The sequence below is a fragment of the Engystomops pustulosus genome, chromosome 11 (genome assembly GCF_040894005.1).
Source record: "Engystomops pustulosus chromosome 11, aEngPut4.maternal, whole genome shotgun sequence".
In the NCBI taxonomy this organism is placed as follows: Eukaryota; Metazoa; Chordata; class Amphibia; order Anura; family Leptodactylidae; genus Engystomops; species Engystomops pustulosus.
In genome coordinates this window covers 29,976,436-29,998,106 of record NC_092421.1, presented here as the reverse complement: position 1 = coordinate 29,998,106, position 21,671 = coordinate 29,976,436, and the positions used below count along the sequence as shown (strand labels likewise).

At 39.3% G+C, this 21,671-nt stretch overlaps 1 protein-coding gene across 1 annotated transcript in view; it reads right to left on the bottom strand.

Moving 5' to 3' along the window:
- Nucleotides 1-9,533: 9,533 nt before the first annotated feature.
- The window catches only part of PPA1 (inorganic pyrophosphatase 1), a 67,083-nt gene continuing 54,945 nt past the window's right edge, over nt 9,534-21,671 (bottom strand). The window contains exons 9-11 of the mRNA XM_072130510.1: nt 15,109-15,178; nt 10,830-10,869; nt 9,534-9,922 (exon numbers count right to left, since the gene is read on the bottom strand). Coding sequence (XP_071986611.1) covers nt 9,891-9,922; nt 10,830-10,869; nt 15,109-15,178 — 142 coding nt within the window. The 3' untranslated portion in view covers nt 9,534-9,890. The remainder of the gene's footprint in view (nt 9,923-10,829; nt 10,870-15,108; nt 15,179-21,671) is intronic.

Here is a 21,671-nt window from a genome sequence, read left to right as displayed (position 1 = left end):
TTATTGTGTAAACATCACTAGGGGGTTAAAATTTGAGATATTTATTTCTTTAAGTGTAAAGTTTTTGCACAACTGGCCTATGGAAACAATAATTCCTATACAATTCTGCTGACTTCTTCATAGCCTGAGATCCAGCCTGATATATCTATCAGTCCTACTTGTAAAATCATCTTCAGATTCTCTCTTACCATAATTCTAAGTTCTAAACAGCCCAGCCAATCAGGATACAGAATCATTGGGTGACCCCACTATTCAGCGTTTCTGCTGTACAACACAAATGTGACCAAATTCTATGTTCTAAGTTTTGCAACATAAGATATACCTATATAAATTTAGTATATGTGTTCTTACTAACCCAAAGAATAAAGTGAAAATGCCTATGAACTGCACACTGAAAGTCATAAACACAAAGCACATGAGAAAATGGCAAAACTAATTTTTATGTCAATTTTACCTCATTTTGAATTTTTTCCTAGCTTTCTGGAGCATTTTATGTAAAATAAAGGAAAAACGCACTACGAGCAACAGCCCATTTGACGCTGTACAATCGCTTGGTCTAGTGCCAAGTCTTAAGGGGTTAAAGAAAATCTGCCATCAAAATCCATCATGATAAACCAGGAACACTCACTATGCAGGATGTATGAGTAAGTGTCCCTGGTTTGTCTATGCTTCATTTTGATGGTAGATTTCTTTTAAAAGAAATTTTGGGCAGATTAAGAGTCTCTCATCAGATTTTCATTGGTCGATTTGTTATGTATTTATCAATATTCTTGCTGGGTGATTTTGGAGTATCGTTTTCTTTCCAAGGTAATTGAATCTTGAGTCATTTCTAAAGTAAACACATTCCAGTCATTTATAACCTTTGTTTTTTCTTTACCAATACCAAGATTTATTGGCAACATTAGCGTTTACAGCCTGCTGATAAAACGAGCTGCAGAAATACCATAAACTGAACACATCCAGCATGTAGACATCAATATGTCTTTAGATGTTTCCTCTGGGTTTCATCTTTTGTGATATCATGTGCTTTTGTGTGTTTCTTGAAAGCTAAATCCTCTGTTAACTAATCCAAGTAAGGTGCTATTACTATTTAAGTACATATTTATTGAAGGGTTATTCCAGTTTAGGCTTTTTGGCATATCCACCAGTTTTGATTAACCCCTTCCTGACGCGTGCCGTAATAGTACGGCGGTACATCGGGTGCGGGTGTATGGAGGGGGCTTACGAGCCGAGTGATGTTACGTGCAGAAGTATATAGCTGGGTATCATCAGCACAGAGATGATATTGGGAACCAGATCTACTGATGGTTTGCCCAATGGGGGCAGTATAGAGAGAGAAGAGAAGAGGACCTAGGACTGAGCCCTGAGGAACCCCGACAATGAGAGGAAGATGAGAAGAGAAAGATCCAGAAAAGGAGACACTGAAAGTGCGGTCAGAGAGATAGGAGGAAAACCAAGAGAATGCAGTGTCCTTTAGACCAATGGAGTGTAGCATCCTAAAGGCGCGGCTGGTGGTCCACAGTATCGAACGCTGCCGATAGATCCAGAAGAATAAGGAGTGAATAGTCCCCTTTGGATTCAGCTGGATAAAGCGTATGGAGAAATTCAGCGTCTTACCGTTTATTTTTTTTAATGAATTGGGTAAACAAGTCTGGCTATACATGAGGGCAGGCAGCTGGCTGGCTATATACTGGACAGGGGGAAGGCTGGCTGTATACTGGGGAGTGGTGACCAAATGCATTGAGTGAATAGGTTTTCCCATTTTTTTGTGATAAAATTAGGAGCCTCAGCTTATATTCGGGTCGGCTTATACTTGAGTATATACAGTAATTCCTATAAAACTGACAGGGGCCATTGCCTGGCATCTGTCACTGAACATATACACTCCCACCGACACTTTACTTCTCTTAAAAAAATAAAAAAAAACTACATGAGACACAGCTTAGCTTGTGTGTCACCAGCTTGGTGACAGATACCAATTTAAGCTCACTTAACAGAACCTATATATGTCTTACTGCTACAGGGCTTGTTACAGTTTTCACTACAGACAAAATTGGATCTTCCCCTTAAGCTAAATATTGAAATTTTTAAAATGTAAACTGCAGAGTTGTTAATTGGAGCTTGCAGTCAACAGCAACTGATGGTTAGGAGTTAGGAATGCAGTGAAGAGATTAGAAGAGCAGATGGAAGAGAAATATCCGTGATGAGACACTGTTCAAACAAGTTTGATTATTATTAAATCTAAAAACCATTAAAAAGATGCATTAAAATGAGGAATATGTGTTTCTGATCCGCTTACTTAACTGATGAAAGGTATAGGGGAGCTGAAGAGAGTCAAAGGTGGGATGATGATGTCTTATAATGAAAGGCTAAAAACATTGGAATTTTTTAGCTTGGAAAAAAATGGCACCTGACATGATCTCATCTACAAGTACAAACATATGTGTGGTTACTACAAAAAGATCTAGCACATGATTTATTCTTTCAGAGAATTGTGCAAAGGACCAGGGGGGACATATATTTTGCAGATTGTGGAAAGAAGGTTTAGACATTTATATAGGAAATGTTCCTTTATAGGTATAGTATGGGATGCCCTGCCCCCATTGGTAGTAATGGCAGGACAAATAGCATTGATTGCTAAAGTTAATCCATACATGAATGGTGGTCACAGTTTGCTTGACTTCTATGCAACAAGCAGTTGTACTACTGGAGTGAAATGTTGACCCATGGATTTTTCTGTCACATTTGGAGTAGTGAAGGTCCCTCCCCCACCAAAAAGAATATGGTATAGTCTTTATAGTCTTTCTTTGTCCTGTAGGGTCAGAATTAGAATTGTAGAAATATAGGTACTTGATGGACTTAAGTGTCCATTTTCAACTATAGGCAAAATTAACATCTTGGGGCACATTTACTTACCGGGTCCGGTGGAGATCCCGAAAGTGCATTGTCTGACGACAATGCACTGTACCGCGATTCAAGAAGATCATGCGCCCGAATGTGTTGCTTCCCCAATTGGGTCCGCTGGAGTTCACTCTTCCTCCCGGTGTATGTAAGTGCTTGGCTTGCGACACAGTTTTTAAGTTAAATCTCGTAGTTTGTCTCAATTCGACAGATTGCCGGATGGCCCGGCCCCCGATTTGTGTCACATGAAAGCCGGTCGCGTGCGACACAATCGACTGCTAAATACCTGTCCAAGTGGCACGATAAATGTGAACAATGAATGACTGGGTTCATACACTTGGAAAATTATTTACAAAAAAGGTCTAAGCAACCTCACTGAGACCCATTGGTCAAATTTATGATCACTTTTATTAGTTTTGCCTTAAAAGAGGAACTTTCTATGATATAACACGTGGAAAAGTTTTCAGCACACAAATAAAAATGATATAGTCTATTGTGAGATCTCTTCTATGTCGCATGCAGTAAACGGCGTTACAGCCATTGAGTAGTTAATTCTAATACCACATTCAATGTTGGCAGTGTCAATTTTGTGTCAGTAGATGTCACTATTGTTCAATGTTTTTCAGAACACTGTTGCTACATTGTATCACAAAACTACAATTACTATATCAATAGCCTCGCCTGATAGGCTATCCTATGCCACTTTTTCAAAAGTTAACTCTCACTGCCGAGTTGGCACTGCATCTCATTCAACTTACCATAAAGTGCTAAACTGTATGCCCAACTTGTACACATATGGTTTCATATGGCTGTGCTATCTATTTGTATCAAATTCGAGCAGAACTCGTAGGACACTAACGCTGACACACATACACCAACTTTCCATTATCACACTCATTATGACTACTGGCTAAAAATATCTACAGTCCCCCCGACATGTTTCGCCACTTCAGTGGTGTCCTCAGGGGTGCCGGGGCTAAGGTGTGCTCATATTCACTCAGCACAGGGTAATAATACCTCTGTTTGTGATGTCACCTTTTACGTTAACGCTGGTTTCAACCAATAGTATACCAGTTGACCAATCGTACCCTATATGCTGTTTCTCTGGCATTGGTCGCTATACTGACCAGTTAATTGCATCTATCCGCGCATGCCGGTACACTTAGAAAACTATGAGTAAGTATCTGCATGTAGTACGTCTGCGCAGACGATTAGACTGACTTGTGCACAGTTCACGCTCTTAGGCTCATGCACTGGGACTTCATATCCTCTGCCGACTCTCAGCGGCTGTGCGCGTTCTAAAAACTCCAGTTGATCATCTAGAAGACAATTGGGTAAGTCGTTAACTGGAAGGACCTATTTGACATGATACAAGTATCAATTGTGTATAGAGTCATAAATCGGGTAAACGTCATAATTATGAATTTAGGGCAGTGAAATGTGAGAACAATGCCTCGAATGAAAACCCAATTCTCCACTTTTTCATTCTATGGAGTACAGTATATGCAATCCCGTTATTTCCCACTACCATTGAACTTCCTTATATGTACATATAAATACACTAAAGATTAATAGCCATATTGTAATTACAATGCGGTACTGCATATACGCTACAAATAAAGCGTGCTACTATTCAAACTCAGAAGATCACTCCCATGACAATAAGAGTGGGGACTATTATTCTGAGTTCTCATGTTCAACACATATATTTCAGAGATGAAAATCCACTGTAAGTTAAAGAAATGCTGAATAGGTGAATCCCTCATTTAGTCCTATAGGACTTAGGCTATCCAGGCATTCTATCCACCGGGCTTCTAGCTGGAGCAGCAATTTATCCACGTCCCCTTTTTGGGGCCTGTTTTGATTTGGTCGATGGCCCAAAATCTGAGATGATTCAAGTTACTGTCGTGTTTTAATTTGACATGTTTTGCCAATGACGTTTCTTTATCAGTCCTCACAGTGCTCAAGTATGAGGAAATTCTCCTTCGAAGTTCTTGGATCTTTCATATGTAGCTTTTTGGACATGCACATTGTGCAATGTAAATCACCCAAGTACTCTTACAGTTTAAGAACTAAGTTCTACCATTAGTTGTAAATTGCTTTACTTTTGCCATATATTTGCATTATTTGCGTTGTTAGCCAGGAATGTTTACTTGTACATTTGATCCATAATGGCTATGTACCAATGTGTCTGATATATTTTTTTTTACCGATATCCTACAATCAAACATGGATTTAAATAGGGTTATCTTTCCTGCGATTTGGGGTTTTAATTATTTTTTTTTTATGTCCTTTGTTACCAGCTGTACGAAAGTGTCAATCATAGGGAACTGTGAGAATGGTAATGTGTTTATTGATCAGGGTTTTAGAGACGTTTAAGGTGGATTTACATTTTCATCTTCTAAATCTAAGAGGGTTTGTAATGCTCTATCCTCTCTATGATTGTTTATGTTCATTATCCAATTTCAAATGTTTATGTAACGCAAGTTTATGTGCAAAAAATTGATATCCTTTATCCAGATAAGGAATCAAAATGTGGCAGTGGAGTGAATGATAGACCTTGTCTCGGTACCCTTAGTTCATCATCATCCAAAATATGGGTGGAGACATTAACGTTTATCGTTCTCATTCTGCATCCTAATATCATTCGTTTCTCGGGATATAATCATTTTCTGTTGAAGCCCCATTTCTCTCAGTCTGTCAATTGCATGTTTGGGGCTGGTGTCCCTAAAAAAGATATTTTGGGCACAATATTGGTAGTTGCTATTATGGGTACAGGCTGAAAACTTGGCCACAGGTTATGTCATAGAAAGTTCCTCTTTTTAAGCACAATTAATAAAATTGATGTTTTATTACCAAATTTGACCAATGGGTCTCAATGAGGTCACGTAGATCTTCTTTGTAAATAATGTTCAGAGTATCTCCAAACTGATGTCACTAAGAATTTTCTCAGTTATACCTGTATATATTGACAAAGCTATGCTCAGCAGGGTGCTGGGGATGGATGCTCTACGTTGACATCCACCCCCCATAGTCTCCAATGGTCTCTGGAGAATGTATACTTTGTTTTCCAGCAGGAGGCAGGATGCAAATGTGCAGTGTGTAACATTTCTTTTAAAAGGTGTTTTCCAACAAAGCAAGTTTGGCCCTAACTTGTTAATCAGTGGGGGTTCTCAGTGATAGAACCCCCACAGATCACATGAAGGGGAGGCCAATGTACCCCTATCGCATCACTGAGATGGCCAGAACACCTGGTTGTGCAAGCGCCATACTTGGCAATCGCCGATAGCTTCAGAAATAAATTAGGCAGCCCGTTTACACAGGCCATCTTTGTGGTGCTACGAGGGGAGTAACATAGTACATCTGTGCGGGTCCCATCACTGATCGCCCAGCAATTAAGGTTTATGCTGTGGATAGGGCATAACTTGCTCCGTGGGAAAAACTCCTTTAAAACAGACCTTTTAAAGCAAAATTGTATATGGGCAAGTAGATGGTTTTTCCTTCCTTTGCAATAATGTGACCATATCTTTATGAACATCTGCAAAAAAATCTTAACAAAACTTATATTTATTCCAATATATTTAACCATTACATAGGCTTATATTTTCCTTTGCCACACGCCAAAAACCAAGTCAAATGTTTGACAAATTTTTGGGTAAACAATGTAACATGTGGACCACATTTATCAAAAACAGTGCAGTTTTCCTGTTAAGTGTGCAGGGTGCACCAGATTCATGAATTGTGGCACATGTGCGTCAGGAATCTGACACCCCCTGCACTGGGTGCACCAACTTTTTAGTGCAACACAATCCTGACGAACACTGCGTGATAAACGGTCCGACTGTGCCCCAGAATGCCCATTTCATTGCAGAATTGTGTTACGGATAGTGGAGCCACAGCACCAATGTGTCACGGACAATTTATAAAATACATGTACAAGCCATTTGCACTAAAAAGATGAAAAAAGTGAAAATAAAAAAACTGGCGCAAAGGCCACCGTTTCAATTAAGCCTCAACCATTTGGTGAAAGAGAAGATGAATAAAAAGTGACAGTAACTGTTGTGTAGAGCATGTAGATGTTCTACTTTAGTTTTGGGTTATCTTGAGCTGTATATTGTGGTGGTAGATGAGTGGTAGCTGACTTTTCTGCTGCCTTTGTTAACCCTCGGTTTAGTTTGACTCAGTTTCCAGCTTTTATCACCACAGTGCCTGAAGCAGAATATTCCACCGGTTAAGGAATACAATAAACAAAGCTCAGATTTTCTTTTTTTTTTTTTTTAAAGCAGTTCTGAATTCTATTTGTTATGTTCTCATCAGGTTTATAATGCACTTAAAAGAATTCCCTCTTTCCTTAGCTTGCCTGTGATATTTCTGCTTTTCAGGACTAACATCCTCATCTTTCCCCAGCAGGTTTGCAAAAATAAATGAAAGGCTTTGTGACTTTTTGAAAGCACAAGTTTACCAGAGCCTCCCATGGGTTCAAGAATAGTGTGCTAAACTGATAAAATAAAGTAGGCACCCCCGAGGTGAGGATACATGTGGGGTTTGTCCATTTCCTCCATCTTGTGCACCTGGCTCTTTGAGGATAATCTAGTTGTGTATTGTATTAGTAGGGCAGTTTACATACATCAGAACTACTTCTTTACTTTGAAATTGTTTATTCTGTCTTTCTTATATATTCTTTCTTAGTATTGAAGGTTATTTGTAATTGTGGGCAGATTGAGCTCGGGAGTGCTGGGTCATATTGTGACCCGTGGGAGTTGGGCACATCTAATCGGTGCACCTTTTTAAGTGTTTTTAACCTATAAATGTCTTGTCATTGTTACGTTTTTTGATTATGAAATAAAATGTGTCTTATTACTTTGGTCCAATGTTTGCATCTATTCTTTTCTCTTGTTTATAAAATGTATTGGTTTGTTTGTTGTTTTGACATGGCATAATGTAGGCAAGCAGTATCGGTATATTTATCACCGTGCCCCATTAATATAATGACCACCTTTAACAGTTCCTGTGTCCTACATCACCCCTTAAAATTTCCATGTTCTCTATTCCTTTTAGGAGTTGAAAATATCTTTAATATCTTTTCAACCAACTTTGCACAAATTAAATGGCATTAATTAAGTGAATAACAGAAATATTAGAATAAACCTACCCCAGGTAAATGCTTCAAGTATCACGGTACATTCTTCCCACGTAAAAAAAAGAAAATTCAATAGAGCACAAAGTGTATGGCAACAGAGGTGTAATAACATCTCACAATAGAGGAGAGAGAGCAGGAGCGTAGCATGAAAGATCAATATGGATCAATATTTCTTTATTATGTCCCATATGATTTTCAAATGCAAGTGTGAGTGTTAAGCAGAAGATTCTTGTGTACTTTATATATCTAATGTATGGAAGACATCATCCTTTATGGTAGCTCATGGGAAGGGCAGGCATAGGACCAGTGCATTCTCGAATACTGCCATACAGTCGGGCACACTTACGTATGCATGTAGCCCAAGATGTATTCCATTTTTAAAAACATTCAAAAAAAATAACTAAATATACTAAATGGCATTAATGGAGACAAAACAAGACAGTTAAATGGCTTTGTAGACAAGCGTAACCAGTTCTATTGCCAATTAGCCTGTATAGGTTGCTGTGGCTACAAGACAAGGCTTTAGCCAAGCGGTCACCAATATGGCAACCATGATCTAACCCAACTTATGTTTTACTAGAAGAGCAATGCTAAACATCCTTTACTCATCACTCAGTGTAAGAGTGATTGTTATGCCCTTGGTTCTTTGGATTCCACTTACACCAATGTATTGTTGGTTTAACAATTAGAGCCTAGCATGCAGAACGTTTTTTCTCTGACAAATATGATAAAATATGCACCCAAGGATCAGAATGCAGTTCCAGTTGGCGAATACATCTAACTCTAGTTTAAACTACTGAATTTGGTTAGATAAATGTAAAATTAATCCACTGAAAAACAGTGCACCATGAGTTGTGGTACAAATGTGGAGAATTCGCAAAAAAGTGCACAAAAACGTGTTATTGTGATGGGTTGGGGTCCCTGCAGTCGTACCCTCACCTTACACCATGCAGGATTTCGGGCGGTGCTGTAGAGGCAGGACAAGCATGCATCCTGACTAAAGTTAATTGTACGTTGGGCAAAAATTGGGCCTCCATTATCCAGATTTATAGGGGTCCAAGCAGTCGGCCCTTGACTTATCAGATTTTTATTCCTTTTGATGGAGGTTTAACAAGTTAGAGTTTAGTTCCTAGTCTCTAATAAAAGGGGATAAAGGAAATGTAACTGAAATGTAATAAATGACATGAAGCCAATTCTTGAACAAAAAAAAAAAAAAAACCTGTACAATTTTATACAAGCCTTAGAAAATATTTTTGTGTTCCGAGATAGTCTTGCGTGAAATAAACTGAAGAACACAGCAGTCGTGTCATTTTGGCAGGAGCCTTTGTAGAGCTTATTAATTCTTCTTTCAAGTAAAAGAACAGTTGTCGGGTCACAATTGGAGCACACTTTGCCAAGAATTCTTTTGTGGCATAATTTCAACTACTGTGCAACAAAGTAACAGATCTTTTGAAATGTTGAGGTTTTTTAATACATATTATAGGAGACAAAAAACAGACCAAAGTAGCTTTATTTGCTTCTATTGTAGAGGAAATCTACAGCGAGATTCAGCAGATTTCAGCATGCCAATTCTGTAGTCTGGTTCTAACAAAACGAGCAAGAACTAAACAGATGCTTAAATTGCAGACACACAATGAAGACAATTCCGGCATTATTAACAGTAACCCCTAAGAGGCTGTGACAGCTTGTTACACATCACAGTTCTCGTTATTAGCTTGTCCAATACAAGAGGGTTACAGCAGTTTTTGTTTATCCGGTCGTGTCTGTTCTGTCGATTTTGTCTCTATGGTGCATATCCAAACGCCTAGGGGAAGGCATGCAATAACAGCGAGAGGTCTTCACCTTCTAATTAGTTCTTCTGATAATAGTACCACTTGTCCACTGCATATGCCATGGAAGAAAAAAAAAAAAAAAAAAAGGAGAGGTGGGCGAGAATGAAACCAAGAGCACATTTTGATCAGCCACAAAGAAAACAAAAATGTAATTATGTTACACAAATGAGCATTGGGTTCCTTTCAGAGCGCAACAATTGCAGCTCAAAAGTCAAACATTTAAAATGCAAAAGTCTTACAATTTCACATTAGCTTTTGGGGCTTAATCTATAATTCCTAACCATTTTCAATGGATTATAAATTCTACGTATGAAAGTATTAAGAGGGATAATAATTTTATAGCCTCAATGAAAAAAAAAAAAAAAAAATCACAATAGCATTTTTTAAAATTATTCTATACATCTGAAACCTGTCCTAACGAGGGTTTTTGAAAAAAAAATTTTTGGAGTAGATTCATTAAAAAAAAAACCAAAAAAACTCCACTTTAACTAGGTTGTTCCGTTAAAGTCAAGTGTCAACCCAATTAAAAACCATGTCCTGACAACTTTCTCCACAGACAGTGCCGCACAACTCAAAATGTATCCCTAATAAGGGACAATATACTTTGAGGCGTGTCACAGGCATTTAAATAGCAAAAACATTCAAAACTTAAAAATGCTATTCTACGCCAGGCAGGGCCGCATCGTCAAGTGCCGTATATACCAAGAGGCTTGATGATTTCCCTTCGTATCATTTATGGCTCTTGTGCAACAGGCTAATAATGGGAAAGGGTTAAGAGTGATTTTTTTTTTAATTTACAAGACATAATTGGAGACTTTACACGTCAAACCAATCAATAACTGTTAAATTACAGAAATCAATAAGGGACAATTCCATCTTTAGCTACCGTAACCTCGTATTCCCTGACTGTAAAAGTCCAAGACTAACATAATCGCACTCAAACTCCATCTACTTACCGTCTACTGGAATGGGATCTGCAGCTCCACATGGAGGGGTCTGGAGGAAAAAAAATTCCAGCATCAGAAAGAAATTTTTTCAATTACCGTTCTTCCCGAACGCTACATTTGTTTGATCCAGCACATAAAAATCAATGTTAGGTTTGTCGATAAAAGACTATGGTGCAGTTTTAGTAGGCCGGATAAGCTCGTATGCCTGTATATACACCTCTATGTGAAGAAGTTCTGATAAAGCTGGCTTTTACAAACAATACTCCAGACTACAGATTGTGTGTGGTATTGCAGCTTTGTTTAATTTTAAAACCATTTAACTGCAAAACCCGTGCACATGTGTGCTGCAGTTCATGGAGGTATGCAGAGATGTACAGGCAGACCTAATCTTAACCCCTTAAGGACCAGGCCCTTTTTCGTTTTTGCGTCTTTATTTTTCACACCCCACCTTCAAAAATCTATAACTTTTTTTATTTTTCCATGTAGAGAGCTGTGTGATGGCTTGTTTTCTGCGTAACAAATTGCACTTCATAGTGATGGCATTTAATTGTCTATGCCATATACTGGGAAGCGGGAAAAAAATTCTGAATGCAGTGAAAATGGTGAAAAAACGCATTTGCGCCGTTTTCTTGTGGGCGTGGATTTTACGTCTTTCACTGTGCGCTCCAAATGACATGTCTAATTTCTTCATTGGGTCAATACGATCACATGGATACCAAATTTGTATAGGTTTTATAATGTTTTCATACATTTATAAAAATTAAAACCTCCTGTACAAAAAAAAAATTCTTCATTTTGCCGTCTTCTTGCGCTAATAACTTTTTCATACTTTGGTGTATGGAGCTGTGGGTGGTGTCATTTTTTGCAACTTTTGATGACGTTTTCAATGCTTTTATTTTTAGAATTGTACAACCTTTTGATCACTTTTTATATTTTTCAAAATGGCAAAAAAATGGCACTTGCGACTTTGGGCACTATTTTCCGTTACGGGGTTAAACGCAGTAAAAAAACATTCTTATATTTTGAAAGATCGGGCATTTTCGGACGTGGCGATACCTAATGTGTTTATGATTTTTACTGTTTATTTATATTTATATCAGTTCTAGGGAAAGGGGGGCGATTTGAACTTTTAGGTTTTTTTAATATAATTTTTTATTTTTTTTTATTAAAATTTTTTACTATTTTTGAGACTCCCTAGGGTACTTTAACCCTAGGTTGTCTGATTGATCCTACCATATACTGCCATACTACAGCATGGCAGTATATGGGGATTTTGCACACCATCTATTACAATGTGCAGATCGCACATTGTAATAGATGGCCTAAAACATGATAGCCTCGGATCACTGTGTGATCCCAGGCTGTCATGGCAACGGATCGCCGCTCCCCGATGACGTCACGGGGAGCGGCGATCGGAGCCAAGATTGCGGCGCCCACGCGCCGCCGGCTCATTAATGCCGCCGGCAGCTTTGAAAGGGTTAACACCCGCGATCGGTACAAGCACCGATCGCGGGTGTTAGCGACGGGTGCTTGCTTCATTGTGAAGCAAGCACCCGGCGTGTATGAAGAGGGCTCAGCCCGTGAACCCTCTTCATACTACCCCATGCGCAATAAAACGTACAGGTACGTCTTATTGCGCTATGGGGTTAAAGAGCATCTACCATCAGGATGAAGGATTGTAAACCAAGGACACTTACATGCTGGTGTAATCCCCTCTGGCATGATCTGCTCTTATAGCTGCTTATTCCGATTTTTACAAAGCAAAGCTTTTAAAATGATGCAAATGAGCCTGAGGGGCTGCAGGCTCCATGTTAATGGAGTTTGGAGACCATCAGGCTCATTTGCATAATTTTTTAAGCCTACGTTTCTTACAAACAAAGGGTTTGGAAGCTTAAAGTGCAGATCCTGACTGAGGGGGCACACACCAACACGTAAGTGTCATTCTTTTACAATCCTTCATCCTGGTGGTAGAGATCTTAAGACAATGTGACGCACAGACAACTCCTAGCAACAGATTGAGCTCTTTAGCCACTGAACTCTGGTGATTTACTAGACATGCTGCAGTGGCCAGCTCTAAGAGTTACAAAAGGTTTCTGCAATTAAGTGTTATTGTTAATCCCTGTTCTAGTGATAAGCCAGAATTTTCAAGAGGCCAATTTTGGCAACACCTATTTTGACTTGCATACCAAATTTTACTTAAAAGGGGTGTTCTCATGAAACAAGTGAGACACTATCTACAGGGACTACAGCCCCCCAGATCACATGAACATGGGAGTCCAATGTACTTTGGTCATCTTTGGGATAATAAACGGGCTGCCCCATTCAGCTCTATGGAGCAGATTGACATTGCTGAGCGCCATACTCCACAACCTCCATAGCGCTGAATGGGGCAGTCTGAGCAGGCTACTCCAGTCATTTCAGGGAGCAACAGACTTCCACCAATCAGCAAGTTAGGCCTTATCCACAGGATAAACAAAATCAATTCGGAGAAATGCCTGTATTACTTTTTTCCCCTACTACCACTTCAACTCTTTCGAATTGTGGTGAACAAGGGTTAAAGACTGTCCCAAGGAAATAGAAAGTCTTGACTACAATCAATCAATTTTTGGATTTTTTTTGGATTAAAAATTAGTACAAAGCTTCAAAAGAATCCACTTCTAAGATTGAAAGAACTGAAGCAGTAAAATGCTGCAGCTTCAGTATCCAGCCCATAAGAAATCAATACTAGTCAGAGTTAAGCAGTGAGAATAGTGAGTGGAACTTTATTCTTGTCTATTAGACCCAAACCAGCTAAAGTTCCTGCATTGCAGGAGCGGAGTATGATTAGTCTGTGCTGTCATCCCCCTACAAGCCAAGCTAATGAGGCAAAACTTCATACTTGTGCACTGGCAGATAAAAAATGTGTACCCGTCATATTGTACACTCTTCAGCCTATATCTGTCTCCGAAAGCTGTGGGATTCTCATTTGTAAAGTCAGAATGCAGCGTCTCACGCTCCCGGTAGACATTAGGGTGCAGCGGGGGAGAGAGAGACGAGTCATGTTTATTCATCATCTTGAAATGATTAAAATGTAAGATGCTTTGTGGCTGTATGTAGCGTACCTATTCATTATATCAGCTCCGATCGGAAGAGATTAGGCATTTATTTATAATACTGTTAAAGCATTTCCATCAATGCCATAGAACAAGAGGGCTAAAATATTGTGTGTTGGGGAGTCTACTCCATCAATGTCTAAGCCGGCATTCTCTATCATTTGCTACATAAGTACTACAATTAAATCAGCCATCTATTGTGCTATGTTCTCAACATGTTGACGTACATCATAAATGATAGCAGCAGCTTCATTTCTGTCATGTTTCCTGTCCAATCTTATAAGTCTGTAACCATTGTATAGGGAGTGGTACTGTATAATTTAAAGAGGTATTCAGAAAATGCGGATATTGGTGCCATAGGTTAGCAAGCCACCAGTCTGAAATTGCTGGGGAGCGACACCTGGCACTTGGATTCCTTCCATGATGGAACTAAGTTAGTTAGAATCAGAAACACAAGACTCCGTTGACGCTATTGTGGCTAGGTCAAGGATTGCAGCCACCACCACTATTCATTTTATATGTGTACTAGCAATTCAGGTCTTTTATCAAAGTGGTCCCAGAATTTGGATCTTCATTATGATTAGGATACTTAGCCCCTCTTTCCTATGAATAGGGTATAGGCGTGTTGTGCTCTCCATATACAGGGCTGAGGGACATTTTAACAGAAACCTGTGGAGTTGGTTTTGGACACCAAATGACCTGTAGGGTCCTTATGGACAGGTGGACACACACACACTCTGCAATGCTGCAAGTTGGCCTGGTACAACTTTACTTTATTGTTGTGCATGGGCAGTAAAGTTGAGGCTGTGCCAACTTTATTGAAGTACCGCAAAAGGATACAAGAACTTTAGCTGTTGTAGGAGGAGCCTCTTTGGACTTGCATTCAAGTATTAAAACTTAATTTTTTTTTTATTGCTCCCACAGAGAGCACATATAGGCCAATTTAGGCGCTTCAACACAAATTCATAAGTAACTGTATTGGTCCAAATCAACCTAAAAAGGTCCTGGTTCTGCACCCGCTGCTTATATTACTGTAATGTGTGTGTGTGTGTGTGTGTGTGTGTGGGGGGGCACTTCTAAAACCCATTCTCCATTAATACATAGGTTATCATATTGTGCAACATATTCCAGAGAAACTGATTCCACCATCAACATAGATCATATTACAAACTACCTGTTCAGGGCCATCAACTTACCGCTTTTACAATGACTTGGGCGTCGTTTGGCTTGCAAAAGAATGGACTGTCATGTACCGTGGTGTTAGTGCTGGGGGGAAAAAAAGAATAAAAATTCTGAATAAAATTCTTTGTAGTTTTTCAAAGTTCATACCAAAGAAAATGACTAGTCTATACATCCATTAGTTTATGCCTTATAATAAACAAAAATAATATAGATTACTAGGGAAGAAAAAAAATAAGTTCTTTAAGATCAAGTGCATAACGTTTAACCCTTCATATCAGTCATTTTTATAATCTGTTTTTTAAAATTTTTTCCCTCCCTCATTCTATGGAGTCATGTGAGGTCTTGTTTGTTTATTGGCATTGGGCAAGAAGTATATTTTGGGTACAGTGGACTTTTTATTCTATTTATAAAAAAAAAAATTAGGCGGTGGGAGGCATAATACACTTTTGGAGTTTGGAATGCTCATTTCTCATTGCAAACATTTGTCTGAGATCCCAGACACAACATGTGATACTTGGGCCATATGCTAGTCATTTTATCTGTAGCTAGCAAATGTCGCCATTTTCTTCTATGTGAATGGGCCCCATGTATGAACACACCGCCCAGGCTGCAGAAGTCGGGACAGGTCCTATTACTGCCCGTATTGCGGCCAATGCAGTCTTAGGCTATATTCACACTGCCGTTCCCCGCCCGTACCGGGCAACGGCAGTGTACGGGGAGAGGAGGAGGAGGTGAGCGCAGCTCACCCCCGCCCCTCTCCATAGGAAGTTATGGTGCACGGCACCGTACTACGGACAAAGATCGGACATGTCCTATCTTTTTCCGGGGTACGGAGCAGTACGGTTCCGCACGTGTGCTGCACTGTACCGCTCCCCTAGGGCGCCGTGCGCCCATTGCCGTCTATGGGGGACGTATATCGGCTGTATATACGTCCCCCATACGGCAGTGTGAATGTAGCCTTAACGTTATCGTCAGGTATCTGGCGATAAACATGAGACTATTGTTTGCAGCCCATCGAACTGCACACATTGGGGCAAATTTACTTACCCTGTCCTGTCGCGATCCCCGATTCGGACGGTCCGACGAGGTTGAAGCCCGGCGCAATTCATGAAGAGGTTCGCCGGAGTTCACCTTTTTCCCGGTGCTTGTAAGTGCGTGTCTTGCGACACAATTCTAAATGTTAAATCTTGCGCGTTGTCCGAATCCCCGATTTTTCTCACGTGCAAGCCGGCGCTGATGCGCCAAAAGTCACCTGTTAAATGTGGCGCAAAACGGAAATCCTCAGGAAACCTGGCGAAAATGCGCTCCATGGGCCCTTAGTAAATGAGCCCACTTGTGTGCAGGTAGCCCAATATGACGGGAGAGACAAGGAAAGGGCTTCCTGCTCTGTAATCCTATATTTACAGGGTTACCAACAGCTGATCTTTGTTGGCCGATTGTGGAGGGATAGCCCCAAACTCCCATTTTAGCCCATCCTATGGCTTGGTCAATAACAGTAAAAGCTTGTCATCCCCTTTAACTGATAAATAAAGTGGATCATCCTACTCACTAGGGCACAATATAATATTTGCACCCTGCTGCACCATTACACTCAGCCTAAACATTACCCAATATGTAAAGTCTGGATAGCTCCTACTACTCTTCAATAAACGCTATACACAGAATCTTAAATTATTAAAAATAGGAGGTTATTTCAGGCACTATTCAGAATATTAATGTGAAGGTTTTTCTGTGTAGTAAATAACCTTGAAATTACATTCACACAAGACAAAGCCTATTCACTTGTATTTGGGCGCTATGTGCACATTACTGTCAGTACTGGAACGAGCACAACTTATAAATGACCAACCACCAGTTCCGCTCACAGTTAATACTGTATTAAAGCTGTAACTCAAACTTTTCTTTAAAGGGATGATGACAAATAAAGCTCGGGGGACCAATTACAGAATATTTTAGGTTGGTATTCCAGGCTAAGCTTCCTCTGCAAATCTTTTCTTAATATATCTTCTGTGTATTGGATTCTGTGGGAATTAAACTTTAGCGCTTGGCAAATTCCCGTTGCTTTTTGTAATGTGAAAATGTAGGATGTCCTTGAATAAGCATGTCAAAGATTATATTATACACATAATGTCAGGTCATTAACGATTTCTTTCTAGGATGATTTCTGCACATTATATTTTTTTGAGTTATTTATTAAAAACTTTGAGAAAGGACAACTTGGGGACTTTAGCATAGGTTTTTCTTTAAATGTTCTATAAAATGCTCTTAAATTACTGTGATACAACGTGGGGTATTAAATTTACATTAAATGGAAATTATCAGAAAAATCCATGATAAACCAGGGGCACTTACTCATAAATCCAGGCACCGTGACCATGGTAATTTTTTTAGAAAGAAGGAGCCCATGGTTAACAAATGTAAGATTTACAATTATATTAAACAGCATGAAGGGCTCTGGTGGGCGTTTCCAGGGCCCCTCAGTGCTGAAGATTCCCAGGCTGTCTCAATGAGCATAACATGTGTCATCCAACTCGCTGCTCTCTCCCTCCTCCCTCTGCCTGTGTAATCTAGCAACAGCAGCAAGTGCAAGGGGAGGAAAGACCTGCTCTGCACAGTGTAACAGTCTTTGAATCTGAAGCACTGAGGGGCTCTGGAAACACCCAACAGAGCTCTCCAGGATTATTAGCATAATTATAGAAGCACATATAAGTAAGGAGACTATGGATAACATATACAAGATGGTAACCAAGTGGTTTATCATGATGGGTTTCAATGATGGAATTACTTTAAGGGGCGGTCTACAATAGTAGCTGCAAGGACAGGTCGAGGTCCCAGATACAACTTAAATATTAAGCTTTTACTCGTCAAATGTAGGTGCCTTGTCTAGAAACAGTGAGGTATATCTAATGCATTTCTGTAAACTAGGACTAAATAAATGAAAGATGTAAAGTTTTAGTTAAAGATTGAATTTTTTTTTTCCATGTCCACAGGTATGGACATGGAAACTCCTTAAAAGGACATTACCACCAGGATGAAAGACTGTATTGCAATTGAGCCCGACGGGCTCCTTGCTCCATTACCATGTATGTAGCCTTACCATGGATACAGTCCTTAATCCTGGTGGCAGATGCCCTTTAAAGTTCTGTGCTAGACCAGAAGAGGAAAGGTTTGAGTTTGTATATATTTTGTCTATAGTATTATTGCACATGACTGGCAACATAGAAATCCCTTAAATACTTTCTAATCCACTTGATGCATCCAATATATAAAAAAACCTTGAGCTGTTCTACATATAACCAACAGGAGGTGGCACTGTTAGCACTAGATACAAAAGTTATGTATCCAGTACGACTTCACTGCAGTATTCTAGTGGCTGTGCAGAGGTGTGTACAAAGCATTAGAAGACTTTGATCGGCTGGTGATGAGATATCTACAACCATTGAACATCACCAACGAGGCTTTAATACTCTGATTGTTCAGGTTTGTGATGTTGCCAATAATGTCCTTAGTTATTTTTTTTTTAAACTCATCAGAACACAAATTTCTATAAAAAGCGATTCAATTGCACAATTTGCATCAAATGTTTAAAAAAAAAAAAAAAAAAAAAACACCAACCAAACAACGACATAGAAAGGAAAGATTTAGGAGTTATAGGTTAAAGCATAACTAAACCTTTCAACCATCTTTTTTCCTGCTCCTTTTTTCTGTAGAGAGCAGTGTATCTGAAGTCCTGTACACAGCATAGAGACACAGCATTAAAGATTAAGCCTTTCCATACCTAGATAAATTTTCTCTTCATTCAGCTCTAACAAAAAAGACTATCCAGTGCGTGAATTAAGTCATTAGGAACATTATCAGCCATCACTGTAGTATAGGACACTTATATAGTTTATTAAAAGAAATATATTCCATAGTTTGCTATTATCTTGCACTTTTCATTTAAGCATTTTTTTTTTAATGTTTATTCACACTCTTTAAAAACAAATGGAAATACTCCGATTACAAGGAGACTCCCCCAGTAGTATGAGGACCATTAGTGCTATACAATTGAACACTATATGAAAGCACTAGGAGGATAAGCTAATATATAATATAGCACATAAAAGTTATGGCCCTTAAACCATTGCATGCGAACATTCCCTAAAATGGCCCGATCACTAGAGCCTTTTGAAGGGGTTAAGGAAAATCTTGATCATCCATTGCCATTTCAGATATATATGAAAAGGCTCTAGTGTCCGGGGCATTTTAGGGAATTTTCGTATGCAGTGGTTTAAGGGACATAACTTTTTTTTGTTATGTGCTATATCAAAATTTTTTGCAGACATGTTTTTTCAGGACAAATAAAACAAACAAACATTCTAAAAGTTTAAATACTTTTTTGCAATTTTAACCCCAAATAAAATTAAAAATGAAGAAAAGGCTCTTTTGTAATTTATAGGACATTTTTTTAATTTTCAAATTAACAAACATTAATGAACTCCCCATTTTATTTCAGTCACTTTGATATATAACATGTAGTGTCTCGGGTAAATGGGGCAACTATGGCAGTTTTTTTGTAGCTTATCAGTATTTTTTTTTCTTAAATTGGGAAATGTAATTTTTATGAATACTAATTTGTGTGTTTTTACTTTACAAGTCCCTCATGAGGTCACAAAAAGACCCTTGGGGACTTTTTTTTCAACTTTTATTTTTTACAAGTTTCCCCCGTAAATGGGGCATCTATAAGAGAAAGTACCACTTGTGACTGCTAATGTTAATCAGAACTGTACTGGGTCTAAGTAAACCCAGCAGCTCTGGTTAACCCTTTTATACCCGGCGGTATATGACTGCTGAGTCTATGGAGTTATGGCAGCTCCACTCCTATGCATCGTGCTACTTCAGTGTGATACTGTAAGGAGCGGAGAAGGGACAAGTGGAAATAGACCGCATCTCCCTAGTGTCTCTTGGTGTCTGACCCGATCCTCCTCCTGCAATTAATGCAAGAGCAGTTGAAAACTACAGAGACATCTAATGTCAGTGGGTGGTCCAAGGCAAGTTAAAGGAAATGTAACAGAGAATGCGGAAGCTACACTGACGCAGATACATACCTTGTTTAATCCCTGAACCAAGTGGTTTTGCTGAAAAATAAAATGACAATAAGGCTCTTAGCCTAATTATGCACTCCTCCAACATACGGCTGCGTCATCCCACCCCCAATAAGCCTTCCCAAGAGCAGGTGAGGTCATCCAGCTTTCCGATCCTGCAGATTATACTGCAATGTCAATCAGGAACTTGGGAAATCAGGGTGCAGACTGGCTGCCGTATATGAACACATTACTTCCACATACACAGGAGCTGCCTCTACTGTCCAGACAGGACTAATCAATCCGAGCTGGATGACACAGCAGCTGGGGGATGGTGCAGCGATTGATTACTTCAGCCTGTCTGGGACAACAGTGATTATGTATCCTAGGCGGTATAAGGCTGGAGCAGGTCATAATTAAGGCGAGGAGAGCGCTGGGGAAGCCACAGGAGTGTCAGAGCCTCATCATAATTTTATGTTTTTTTCAACTGCTTCTGCAACTAACTACAGCATTCTCAAGGTATGTTTGGTTCACAAAACAAGATAAAAACTGTAGATTTCCTTTAAACAGTCGTTTGTGCCTCAAACATAATAAAAGACATTTATGTTGAGTTGGACATTTCAGCTGGACCCATTTCCAACAATTGGAGGTAAAAAAAAAAAAAAAAAAAGAAGGTTATTTTTAGAGCCACTTTCAAAAGATGCCAACAAGCCAGTTTCCACCTTTTTACGTATAATTGTGCAAAGTGTTGATGTGCCACCCACATCCCCTATTCAATTAAATGCATTTTGTGCATACAAAACATCTCCTACAAAATGGTTATAATGGGCTTTACTTAAGGTTATCCAAAAAGGAGAAGCTGGCCCTGTTCCCAGATAAAAGGAGACAGTTTAAAAGTAAAACTACAGATTTTTAATAGTCACATATGGAGGCAATGCTTGGGAAACCTCATATTCAGCCAGGTATCGTATAGTCATATGTAGTAGCATAATAAAAAGGAGATTGTCCAAGATGGTTGGTTCCCATGCCTTACCCTACAATCTCCACCCAGCGACCGCCCGAATGTCATGGTGCCAACTGTCACCATGTGCTCACCATGCTGTGACCAGGAGCCATTGAGGTCTACGGGGGCAGAGATCTGGTTGCAAATCACGTGACCAGATCACAGCCCTCAGTTCAGCCATGTGAATGAGAAGCAAACAAATGTACGCAATATTTACAGGACCCCGTTAAAGGATCAAACCAATATCAATCCATTTCTAAAACTTGTAATCTTCTCTCGTTGTACCAATGATCACCAAGTACTAGACTACAGTTTAATTTCTAACCAGCAAAATGGTTAAGTGACCCACAAATATAGTTTGTACTCCATGATGGGTGTAAATAAAATAGCTTTAATTAAATTGAATAGTCCAAGTTTAAAATTTGTACCCTATAGAATTCCACTTCTGAATGAAGAGTCAGGCCACATGGGAAAGGTTGTTTCTCCATTGACTGCAAAATTCACAAGTGAG